The sequence below is a fragment of the Bombina bombina genome, chromosome 3 (genome assembly GCF_027579735.1).
Source record: "Bombina bombina isolate aBomBom1 chromosome 3, aBomBom1.pri, whole genome shotgun sequence".
Classification (NCBI taxonomy): Eukaryota; Metazoa; Chordata; class Amphibia; order Anura; family Bombinatoridae; genus Bombina; species Bombina bombina.
Genome location: NC_069501.1, coordinates 470,587,310 through 470,600,007, shown reverse-complemented (window position 1 = coordinate 470,600,007; position 12,698 = coordinate 470,587,310). Strand labels below are relative to the sequence as shown.

Sequence of the window (12,698 nt, the reverse complement as noted above, 5' to 3'; positions counted from 1 at the left end):
AACTGGTATTAGGAAAGGTTAGCGTAGGTTGTATGCGTCCCTGAACAGTAGAGTCTTTAGGGAGCACTTGAAGCTTTTAAAACTAGAAGAGAGTCTTGTGGAGCGAGGCAGAGAGTTCCACAAGATGGGAGCCAGTCTGGAGAAGTCCTGTAAACGGGAGTGTGATGAGGTGACAAGAGAGGTGGAGAGTAGGAGGTCATGAGTAGAGCGAAGGGGACGGGAGGGAGAGTATCTGGAGACAAGGTCTGAGATGTAGGGGGGAGCAGTGCAGTTGAGGGCTTTGTATGTCAGAGTGAGAGTTTTGTGTTTGATCCTAGAGGCAAGAGGAAGCCAGTGAAGGGATTGGCAGAGAGGCGCAGCAGATGAAGAGCGACGTGTAAGGAAGACGAGTCTGGCAGAGGCATTCATTATGGATTGTAAAGGAGCTAGGCGGCAGGTGGGGAGACCAGAGAGGACAGAGTTGCAGTAATCAAGGCGGGAAAGAATGAGAGAGTGGATTAAAATCTTAGTTGTGTCTTGTGTAAGGAAGTGTCTAATTTTAGAGATGTTTTTAAGGTGGAAGCGGCAGGCTGTAGCCAAGGACTGAATGTGAGGAGTGAAGGAAAGATCTGAGTCAAATGTGACTCATTATCAGGAAGTAACTGCCAGCCAATGAGCATTTATAGTAGTGTATATCAGCCAATGAGCATCTGTAGTAGTGTATATCAGCCAATGATCATTAGTAGAAAGTGACTAGCAGCCAATAAGCATTTGTAGTAGTGTATATCAGCCAATGATCATTAGTAGAAAGTGACTAGCAGCCAATAAGCATTTGTAGTAGTGTATATCAGCCAATGAGCATTAGTAGAAAGTGACTATGAGTATTAGTAGAAAGTGACTAGCAGCCAATGAGCATTTGTAGTAAGTGAATATAAGCCAATGACCATACGTAGAATGTGACTAACAGTCATTGAGCATTTGTAGAAAGTAATTATCAGCCAATGAGGATTAACAGGAGTTTACTACTCTACTAGTTCCAATTTGAATTTTAAAAGGTTTTAACTTCACATTTTTTTCATGCAAAAAAGCAGCACTTTGTTAGGAGCATTCAGTACACTATACGTTATATATTATATACACAACTTTTTTTTGGCCTTCTCTATGTTAAGACATTTGTCTGTTATTTGTTATATCAATCTGTCTGGATTGCTTTATTTCAGGGTGGATAAAAATCAAAGATTTAAAAAAATAAAAAATAAAAAATTAATTATTATTTAAATCTGAATTTTGCTTTTTGAGGAAAAATCTATCTATAGATAGTTTTCTATTTAAGATACATTATAATCCAAATGTTATAAAATAAAAAAGTGAGAGCGCCACTTAAATAGTTGCAATCTATATATAAAATTATAATGTGTAAGTGATCTACTACATATAGCGATACGCTGCTGATTTACAAAAAAACTAATGGAAATACAAAAACACACAAACAGCGCTAAAATAAAATAATAATATAGTGAGTGCAACACATCTCAAAGAAATATTAAAAAAAAAATGTATTTTCATATTGATTATTCCATACACAGTATATATAAAAACTGAGATATAAATAGTTAAAATGAAAGAAAATAAAACACAATGGTTTTATATTTATATTAGAGAGTTCGAATGCAGCAAATATGTATCTTGCACTGAGCAGTTTCAATATGGAGGATATGAATAAGATGAGAGTCAGACTATGAGTGAAACATATATATATACAAAGAGGATAAGGACACATTCTAGTTGTCTCGTTTATCAATACATATGAAACATCACTAACCGATTAAAAAAGAATTTTAAAAAATGCAAATAAAGGTACGTAGAAGCAAGCCGCAACTCACTTGTCTGGCCAGACAATACCTGCAAACTCACAACGCGTTTCTGGTTCACAACCCTTCATCAGGTAATCCTGAAACAAGGATTAGTTTTTATTTATATATCAAGATGCTGTATATTATTGGCTGTAATGTGCAATTGTTTTGGTAAATTAATTCCATTAATCCATTCACAATGCTTGCTCTCCCAGAGTTTTCTATAAGATTATTTTGGGCATTGTTTCTATCTAGAAGATATTATCACATACAGGTAGCCCTCAGTTTACGCCGGGGTTAGGTTCCAGAAGGAATGGTTGTAAATCGAAACCGTTTTAAATTGAAACACAGTTTATAATGTAAGTCAATGGGAAGTGAGGGAGATAGGTTCCAGGCCCCTCTCAAAATTGTCATAAGTAACACCTAATACATTATTTTTAAAACTTTGAAATGAAGACTTTAAATGCTAAACAGCATTATAAACCTAATAAAAAAATCACACAACACAGAATATATAATTAAACTAAGTTAAATGAACAAAAACATTTGCTAAACAGCATTAAAAACCTAATAAAATAATCACACAACACAGACTTCACTCGCATTTTTTTGCAAACAGTTCTTTCTATGCATTCCAATCTGGACTGATTTATAGACAGGAAGATCTTGTTCCTTTGAAATCTGCTCGATAGCTCAGATCTGGTTAAACTGATTAATTTCAGCTTGCTTGGCTTTGCTGCAACACAAGCGGACAGCTTCACCTACTGGCTATTTTAATAAATGCACTGCTTCTCAATGCTTTTCAATAGCAGTCACATGACTGGAAAAAAAGGTTGTTATTCTGAAACGGTGTAAATTGAACCGTTGTAAAACGAGGGCCACCTGTATTTTGCAGAAATAACATGCCTCCTCTTCACAGCAAAATGTTTTATAAAATAAACATACAAGTTGAGAAATAGACCTTAAATGAACATAAACCCAACATCCTTTGTTTATCATTCAGATAGAGCATACAATTTTAAACAAATTTCAGATTTACTTATTTGTTTCATTCTCTTAATGTCCTTTGTTGAATGAGCAGAAATGCACTACTGGGGGCTATCTGAACACATTGGTGTGAGCCAATGACAAGCAGCTATGTCCCAGTAGTGCATTACTGCTCCTAGGCCTACCAAGGTATGTTTTTAAACAAAGGATACCAAGAGAATTAAGCAAATTAGATAATAAGAAGTACATTGGAAAGTTGTTTAAAATCGCATACTCCAAGAAGTGCTTATGTTTGATTAATATGATGATTAGTTTAAATTTAACTATATGCATAAATGAATATAGTATTATGTTGATGAATCTATTGTACTTTCTGACTATGCTATGTTTTCAGTTTTGTAATATTGTTTCTGGACAGTGCTTGGATTCTAAATAAAATAATTAATAAAAAATCGCATACTCCATCTGAATCATGAAAGTTTAATTTTGACTTTACTGTCCCTTTGCTTTAATCCCATTGCTCCTCTGCAATTCTAAATACACAGAATCAACCCCATACTAAGATTTAGGAGGCTCAATTATTAGAATTGTTTGCAGTGGAATAGATCTGCACAAGGACCTAAGTGTGAGGATGGAAGGTCAAGCAGTAAAAATTAAACCTATAATGTTATTGTTTTAGTTAAATAAAACTATTTAATTTTTTTGTTATTGAGATAATGATTATTTTTCATTCAATAAAAAAAACAACGTAAATTGTTATTTTTAATTTAATTTATTTTCTCCTTCCAATAAAGTACAGCTGAAAATTAATAAAATATAAATAATTAAACCTATTAAACTGGAGATAGTTCATCTCCCAATAATTTTATAATTATCTGTGTATTTCTAATGGTATGTAATTAAATCGGTCATTTTCTGATATAACTGGAAAAATGAAACCTTTATATAGAAAACCATAATTAAATTGAGACTTACTGACTAGTGATTTAACTCATGTTTTAAATCGATTTGAATTAAATCAAATCCACCCTGGTTTATTTTATTCAAAAATACTTCACACTAATTTATGTCAAACATGCTTGTGGGGGTCATATAGTTTATATAGCACAGAAACATAAGGTATTTTTTTTTAAAAAACCAACAACAAAGTATTGTAATTCACAGTCTTTTTTAGATGGAGCAAAAATAATAAGTATCATGTTCTTTTAGGTTATTGGCAGAAAGAAGTTTTTAGAGCTTAAAGTGATAGTCTAGTCAAAAATAAACGTCCATGATTCAGACAGAGCATGCCATTTTAAGCAACTTTCTAATTTACTCCTATTATCAATTTTTCTTTGTTCTCTTGGTATCTTTATTTAAAAAAGCTGGAAAGTAAGTCTAGGAGCCAGCCCATTTTTGGTTCAGCACCTGGATAGCGCTTGCTGATTGGATGGCTACATTTAGACACTAATCAGCAAGCGCTATCCAGATGCTGAACCAAAAATGGGCTGGCTTCTAAGCTTACATTCCAGCTTTTTAAAATAAAGATATCAAGAGAACGAAGAAAAATTGATAGTAGGAGTAAATTCGAAAATTGCTTAAAATTGCATCCTCTATCTGAATAATAAAAGTTTAATTTTGACTATACTATCCCTTTAATGCTTTAGTGAGTATGAGAAAATGTGTTATTCTATGGGAGCTGAGTGTGTTTGAATCAGTATTTTTCTACTTTGTTGTACAGTCTGATTTGTATTCACTGCTCCTCACTTATAATGCACTACAGTTAACAATTTCCTTGATAAAAAAAAACCCCCAGCAATATACAACACAGCTGTGAGCCCTGAAGCATGATGGGTGGGAAGAGGGGAGTTAGAAAAGAAAAAAAGTAATCTGTGGATGATAAATATGCAACAACACTGAATGAGGAGGGAAAACATTGATAAAAAAAAATATGATAGAGCTCAGTAGAATAAAAATGAAGCTTTCACTGGGAAAAGGCAGTATAGAGAGGGAATATTATAACACTCAAAGCAAACCAGATTATCAAGGGCATTGGGTCAGCATCATCCCATAGGACGAATCACAAGCTCATCCTCTTTCATCTCTTTTGTTCATTTTTATCTCCCTCCCCTGTCATTTTTTTCCCTCCTTCCCGTCCCCCCTCCTCCTTTTGTCTTTTCATTTCCACACTCTCTCCTCCCTCTCTCCTCTCTCTCCCCCTTTCACTCTCTTCCCTCTCTCCTCCCCCCCAGCTCTCCAGCACCAATAACAAGAGCAAGATCAGCAGTGGTTGCAGCGGACACAGGGCGACCAAAGCTGGTCTGCACCCAGCCTGCGTCAAGGAGACAGGAACTGAAAGAGGCAGATTCACAGTAACAAGAGAGAAGAGGGATTTTTGTGGAAAAAAACGATGCTTGCAGGAGGCTGTTACATCTGGATATTACAACCTGATACAGGCTATATTATCAACACACTGGTTAGAGAAATAAGTGTATTGGAGAGAAGGGTTATAATTATATAGAAAGAAGGTTACAGAGAGGGAAATACAGAACTGAAGATTGTAGTTGAAATTTAGTACTCAGAATCTGGATAGTAAGAAAGAAAAGTGATAAAGAGGGATTAAGGGGAAAGAGAGGTACACAAATAAACCCTCAGAAAAAGAGTAAAGCAGACTGGGTACAAAGAAAAGTAATATGTATAGAGAGTTAACAGATACATGGGGTGAACGGAAAAAAATACTAGGAAAAATAAGAGAAGCAAAAACTGAATATGAAAACATTAAAGAAGAGGGCCCACTTAGCAAGTGAGATAAGTTCACAGAGGTATCTATGTATGTAGTATACACAGCAGAGCCCTTAACTTACACAACAGCACAGCAGTGGCACAGCACATAGAGGGACATAGGAACAAACACAGTTATCTCTCATCAGCAGCAGCACATTGACATCCATCCTGAGAACCTGCAGCCTATCTGCATCATCTGTGTAAACATCGGCCCCCCTCCCATCCTGAGCTCAGAGCAGCACTCAGTCCAAGCTCACACGCTTACTCACAACCATAGCATCACCAGGAGCCGCAGGGAGCTCTCCAGCAGCCCACGTAGGTATGTACTATGTGTATGTATAATGGGCAGACGTGTGTAGGTTTATAGAGGGACAGGAGTACGTATCTGGGTAGTGGACATATGAGCACTTACTAAAGGGGAGCTCATTAATTGATCTGCAATGATGTATAGCTGTGTATACCATTCATATTATTATGGGCAGGCATGTAGAAGCCTTTGTGTGTGTGTGTGTGTGTGTATATATATATATATATATATATATGTGTGTGTGTGTTTGATTATATATATGTGTGTGTGTTTGATTTTATATATATATATATATATATATATGTGTGTGTGTTTGATTTTATATATATATATATATATATATATATATGTGTGTGTGTGTATGTATATATATATGTGTGTGTGTGTGTTTGATTATATATATGTGTGTGTGTGTGTATCTATCTATCTATATATATATATATATATATATATATATATATATATATATATATATATATATATATATATATATATATATATATATATATATATATAGGTAAAGCAGACAGTGATGAATGACTTATTTTGGTGGGTAGTTAGCATTTGATTTATTATGTCTACTAGGTATGTATATTATATGTTTGTTCAAATAACACAGTGCATTGTATGTTGATAAATTATCAAGGTTGCAAAAAGTTATTAGTAGATGTAAGAATGTGTATTTAAGCTACTGAGTAAGTTTTTGGGGTCGATCCCAATCTTTAAGAAATGTTTGTCTAATGTTATGTCTATAAAATGCACAATTTAAGTATATGAGATTTTTTTGTAAATAAATAATTTGATAAGCTTTTCTAAATTATTGTGATCTACCCTTTAATGATTAATTGCTGTTCTTTAATGCATGATATAACATTTTTTTAATTATATTTAATGTCCCTTTAAGTAAGGGCTGTTTAAATTAGTTCACTAATGTCAGTGAAATGTTTGTAGGTAGGCAAGTGTCACATATGTTTGTCATTTGTATTTGTAGTTAAAGGGACAGTAAAAACCTTGTAATTATAAGACATTTCTGTTCTGTTGCTATAGAATAACAAATCAGTCAAGTATAAAAAATATAATTCAAACAAATTAACATTTTTCACTGCATTTTTCAATATCCAAACTCCACCAACCATTTGCCTTTTTTGGAGGAGACAATCTGGGCTTTAGTCCACAGACACAAACCGTTGCCACTGATATAAAGTTAGTATAAAATGCAATGTTTTGCAGTTGTTATGTGATCGATCCAATTAGGGATATATATGTAGCAGGGTTAACCTTGAGAAGGCAGCAGGTGCATTTTAAGTGCAGAGAATAAGGAATTACTCATTTTCTGTTCTAAATTACATGAAAAGGGGGCAAAATAAATACTGAAAATATATTGCAACGCATTTTCATTACACGTAACTAAAGATTTTATTTGCAAATTATTATGTTTACTGTCAATAAAGATAGTTTTTTTTTGGGGGGGGGTAAATCTTTGATCAGCTGAATGACTAGATGGATGCATTAAAATCAAGTGGTTGAAATAGTTTAAATAACTGTAAATGATATGAAATACATCACTTCTCTTTCCCTCTTTTACTAAAATTCTGTCTCTTTCTCACAGGGTTTGGTATTGTTGGTGCTGCAACCTGTTTTCCATCTTAACACAAGCAGCCTGCTGGTGCTGTACTTTGCTGGATTTTAGCTTGATTCTAAGGAGAGCGTTCTTAGCAATTCTCTGTACCATGGGCTGATAAAGGCATCTTGTAGATACTTGCTATACCATTGTGGCTCACTTGAAGCTGTTCTGGTAAATAATCATGTGACGAAGAGTAAGAATCTCCTTCGTCTTTTCCTCAGTGACCATCTGCAATGTCATAGAGGTGGCTGCCTGCTGCCTGTCATCCCGCTCTCACTATGAGCCTATTCTGTGCCCTCTGGCCAAAATTACTCTGGTCATTCAGTCTATGCTTCCTGGGGATGACAGTGCCAAGGTCAGGAGCCTCTCCACTGAATTGTCATAACACCTGTGTCTGTGCCAGCGACATCATCAGCTGCTCTAAGAAGGAATTGACCATAGTACCCAGTGGGCTGCCCAACTACACTGCAGTGCTTGACCTCAGCCATAATAGCGTGACTCGCTTGCGGGCTGAGTGGACATCAGCCCCTCTAAAGAAACTGCACACCCTGCTGCTCTCTCACAATTCTCTTACCTTTATATCTTCTGAAGCTCTCATCCTCACTCCCCATTTGCGACATTTGGATCTGTCCTGCAACAAGCTCCGCTCCCTAGAAGAAAATGTGTTCAGCGCCCTAGAGAACCTGGAGGTACTACTCCTCTTTCAGAACTCCATTAACTACATTGACCGCACCGCCTTTGATGAAATGGCACATCTGCAGAAGCTATACATGAGTCATAATCTCATAAACCGCTTCCCCCTTGAACTGGTAAAAGACGGAGAGAAGCTTCCAGAACTGGCACTCCTTGATTTGTCCTTTAACCGCATTAAGATTCTGCCTGTCACTCAACTTCGGATGCTGCCCGCCTGGGTCAGCAATGGACTTTTCTTACATGGGAATCCACTGACCTGTGACTGTGAGCTTTATGGACTCTACTGGAGCTGGCATGTGAGGCAACTCTCCTCTATCATAGATTTCCGAGATGAACTGCGGTGCCACCCTGTGCCTCAAAACAAGCTTCTCACAATCAACATCTTTATCCTCAACAGCAGTGAGGGGCTCAACTGCAGTGCAGTTCGAGAGGCTGGCATGGAGGCATACCTGGGAGAGACAGTCACCTTACACTGTGATACTAAATTAAGGGGTGGGAGCCAAGTGTGGATAACCCCTGATAATGTATGGGTACAGGCTCATTCTGGGGGGACTAGTGGGAACCGAAGCGTATCAGTACTGAGCAATGGTAGTCTTCAGATACGGCCGATACGGTTAGAAGACAAGGGAACATACACCTGTTATGCCCAGGGTGAATCACTGAATGAAACACTGTATGTGACTTTGACTGTGTTCAATTTCACACAGCATGTCCACCAAGACACATTAAACACGGCTTACACAACTCTGGTGGGCTGCGTGGCCAGTGTTATACTGGTGCTGATATATTTATATCTTACCCCATGTCGCTGTTGTTGTCGGCCTAGTGATAAAGGTCAAGGAGAGGACAGAGACAGCATCCGCTCTTCTGTCCTAAGTGCCACACCTAACCACGAGACTACCAGTGACAAGGCCGCACTCAGCCGTCATGTAGCTTTCCTAGAACCCTCTGGAGATCTGCGGGGCCAGAATGGAAAACTAAAACCCAATGGGTCACAGGAGGTGCCTGGAATTAAGGGACCTCCATTACAACCACATTCACCCCACAGGAAGCTATCAGACCCAGGATCCATCAGTTCAGTGTTCTCTGACACCCCTATTGTGGTGTAATGGAAGGATTTTGCTAAATGGGTGACATGGAAGGACAGAAGGGTGCAAGGGAAAACTACCTGCAGAGCTGTATCTCCCATATACCTTTCTAACAATCTGTTCTGTGATTTCAGCATGTGCATGTATAGTGCGAGCTCAACCAATGAGAGTGGGCAAGAGAGAGAATACAGGATAGAAACTGAAACTATAAACAGCAATACAAGAGACTGAGAACTGAAGTAGGGGATTTGGTTTACATATAGCGAAATGGAGGGGGTTGTGAAAGGTTAGACTTAATGGAGTCATGTAATTGTCAGTTCCATTTAGTTATTTGCATTAGTCCATCAGCAAATGTGAAATTACAAGTAAACTATTAAATGCAGGAATTCTCTTGTGGGCCAAAGCCAAACAATTCATCCGGCACTTACTGAAGGAAACTTTACTCTAATTGCCATAAATTAATTCTATAGACACAAATATACAGCTTTCATTGTACATTTCTCCTGTTTACAAGTTGGCACTTACTGTGCTACAGTAAAAAAAATGTTTGTTTTTCCCAGTATATCACACAGATCCCATCTTTTTTCATGGTAACTTACCTATTGTATTATGTCTCTCAGTGCTTATATGACTCATACTGTGATTGACCTTTTAAAGCAGAACCGTCCCAGAAAAAGCACATTGTCTTAAATAATAATGGCTTGGTTTGGCATCGCTATTATTAGGCGGCCCTGGCATTGGAAATGCTACATGTGCTGTGCCAGTTCAGCTTCGCCTTTCCCAGAATCCTCCTCCCTTTAGCTTTGGAAGCTTAAATACTCAGCAAGCTTAAAGCTCTCACAAACTGCATAGCAAATGTATTTGTAAGTTTGGCAGATATAAAAATATAAGAAAAACCCTCCTGTGTGTTTGAGAGAAAACATAACTAGCAATTAAACCTTAGTTGTGCTATATCTCTCTTGCATCCATACTAATGAGTAGAAGGTATGCAATTTTAATATAAAAGTAATGTTTAAAAATGGACAGTCTACTCCAGAATTGTTATTGTTTAAAAAAGATAATCCCTTTATTATTATCATTTATTTATTATAATTTATTTGTATAGCGCCGCCAAATTCCGTAGCGCTTTATTACCCAATCCCCAGTCTTGCATAATCAATACGGTTATATTAATACACTTTTTACCTCTTTGATTACCTTGTATATAAGTCTCTGCAGAATGACCCCTTATTTCAGTTCTTTTAACTGACTTGCATTTTGCCCAATCAGTGCTGACTTATATATAACTCCACGGGAGCGAGCACATCTATATGGCACACACAGACAGACTAGCTCTGTCTAGCTGTAAAAAAAAAATTCAAAATGCGGCCTTCAAGGGCTTAGAGTCTAGACATTTGCATATGAGCGCCTACCTAGGTTTAGCTTTCAACAACGAATACCAAGAGAACAAAGCAAATTTAATGATAAAAGTAAATTAGAAAGTTGTTTAAAACTGAATGCCCTATCTGAATCATGAAAGTTTAATTTTGACTAGACTGTCCTTTTAAACATACATTTCAGACCTATAAACAAAGCTGCCATTTACTCACTTCTACAGAATATTTGTTTTGATTTAAAAAAAAAAAAAACCCATCAATTTAAACATGTTTAAATTTAAACAAGCAGGAATATTTTTTTTTATTTTTTTTTTTACCACAGGAGCATCCCTTTAAAAAAATGTAATGCATTTTAATAATATCTTGTATTTGCAGCAATGAAAAAAATGTCTTTAATTCTGCAATTTGACGTACACAAGCCTGCCAACCCTAGGAGTGTGTGTTTCACGATTATCCTTTGTGTGCATAAATGTTTTAGGCTTGCTTTTTTCATTCTTGTTGTTATAAATGTTTAAATGTATTTTAGCAGTTTGTACACACAAAGGATGGTCATAAAAATATTGCAAAGAAAAAAACACAGACAACTGAACTGTTATTTAAGAATTTACTTATAATTTCACAATTAATGTAATTCCCGGTAGACTCTTCCATCATGCAAATGTGCTTCCACTTTTCACTGTTATCGTTTGCTTTACCTCCTTCTCCTGTCCCATTGTCTTGCATCTCTTGTATTCTGCTGAGCATTGCTCCCTGCACGGGGTATACAAATATATAAATATATAAATATAGATATTATTTTATTTATTGAAGTCAGAAGTCTGGCTGTTTTATTGTTATGATAGCCTGGATTCTGGAAATAAAAAATATAAGTTCATGATTTTGCTAAGTCTGTTTGAATTCTGTTTACATACCCAAGTCATATTTAGATCGGAACTATATATGCTGGCTGAGCATCATGGGAAATGTAGTTCCAAAACCTTTGGAGGGCCATGTTTGAGGATATCTGTTTTAGACCACCTGGTCTGTTGCACAATTGTTTTGGGAATATGTCCTGTCCCCATTATAAAATTCTGCATTAAAGGGACATGAAACCCATATTTTTTCTTTCATGATTTAGAACGAGCATGCAGTTTTAAACAACTTTCTAATTTACTTCTATTATCTAACTTGCTTCGTTCTCTTGATATACTTTGCTGATAGATAGGCTCAGTAGCTGCTGATTGGTTGCTGCACATAGATGCCTCGTGTGATTGGCTCACCCATGTGCTTTGCAATTTCTTCAATAAATGATATCTAAAGAATGAAGCAAATTAGATAATAGAAGTAAATTAGAATGTTGTTTATAATTGCATTCTCTACTTCAATCATGAGAGAATTTTTTGGGTTTAGTGTCCCTTTAAGGTGTGAGCTTGATATGGATGTCTGACTGTGAAATCACATGACTTGGTGGTTTTGTCTATGTATCTATTTGCATGCTATGATATCTGAGTCTCCTACACTCATTTTCTGACTTGGCATCTGTGAACTGACTGCAGATTGTACAGATTACATTGAATAATACAATAGTTAAAGGGTCATTCTAGTGCAAAATTGTGTTAGCTCATTTAAATGTGCTATTGAAACTGCAACTCTGCAAAGTGGTTGAAACACATTGTAAAAATAAATAAATAAATAAACTCCACTTTTAACAGTAACTGGAAAGCCCACAAATTTTAGAATTACATTATTTGAAAATTAGACAAATAAATAATGAAAGAGTCTGTACATAACAATTTCCTTTAATGATTTTTTTTTATTTTTTATTTTGTAATGGTCTGCAACAGCCTGGCAAAAACATATCTTTATTGTAGGCTTTTCACGTGTTTTCCTAATTCAGAAATGCATATGTTCCAGATGTATCTCATAAGTAATTAAGATTGGTTCATTTATTCAGATATATGTCTAACAAATTGGTAAGACATCAGTCAGGAAGTAAGAATTGCCATTGCTGGGCCAGATTACAAATCGCGCGCTATGATAGCGCTGGTC

At 36.2% G+C, this 12,698-nt stretch overlaps 1 protein-coding gene across 1 annotated transcript; it reads left to right on the top strand.

Moving 5' to 3' along the window:
• The first annotated feature begins 5,033 nt into the window (after positions 1 to 5,033).
• AMIGO1 (adhesion molecule with Ig like domain 1) lies at positions 5,034 to 11,547 on the top strand. The gene is made up of 2 exons (XM_053704712.1): positions 5,034 to 5,901; positions 7,499 to 11,547. Exon 2 carries the CDS (start codon positions 7,792 to 7,794, stop codon positions 9,313 to 9,315), a length of 1,524 nt encoding a protein of 507 aa, XP_053560687.1. The 5' UTR covers positions 5,034 to 5,901; positions 7,499 to 7,791; the 3' UTR covers positions 9,316 to 11,547.
• The last annotated feature ends 1,151 nt before the right edge of the window (positions 11,548 to 12,698 follow it).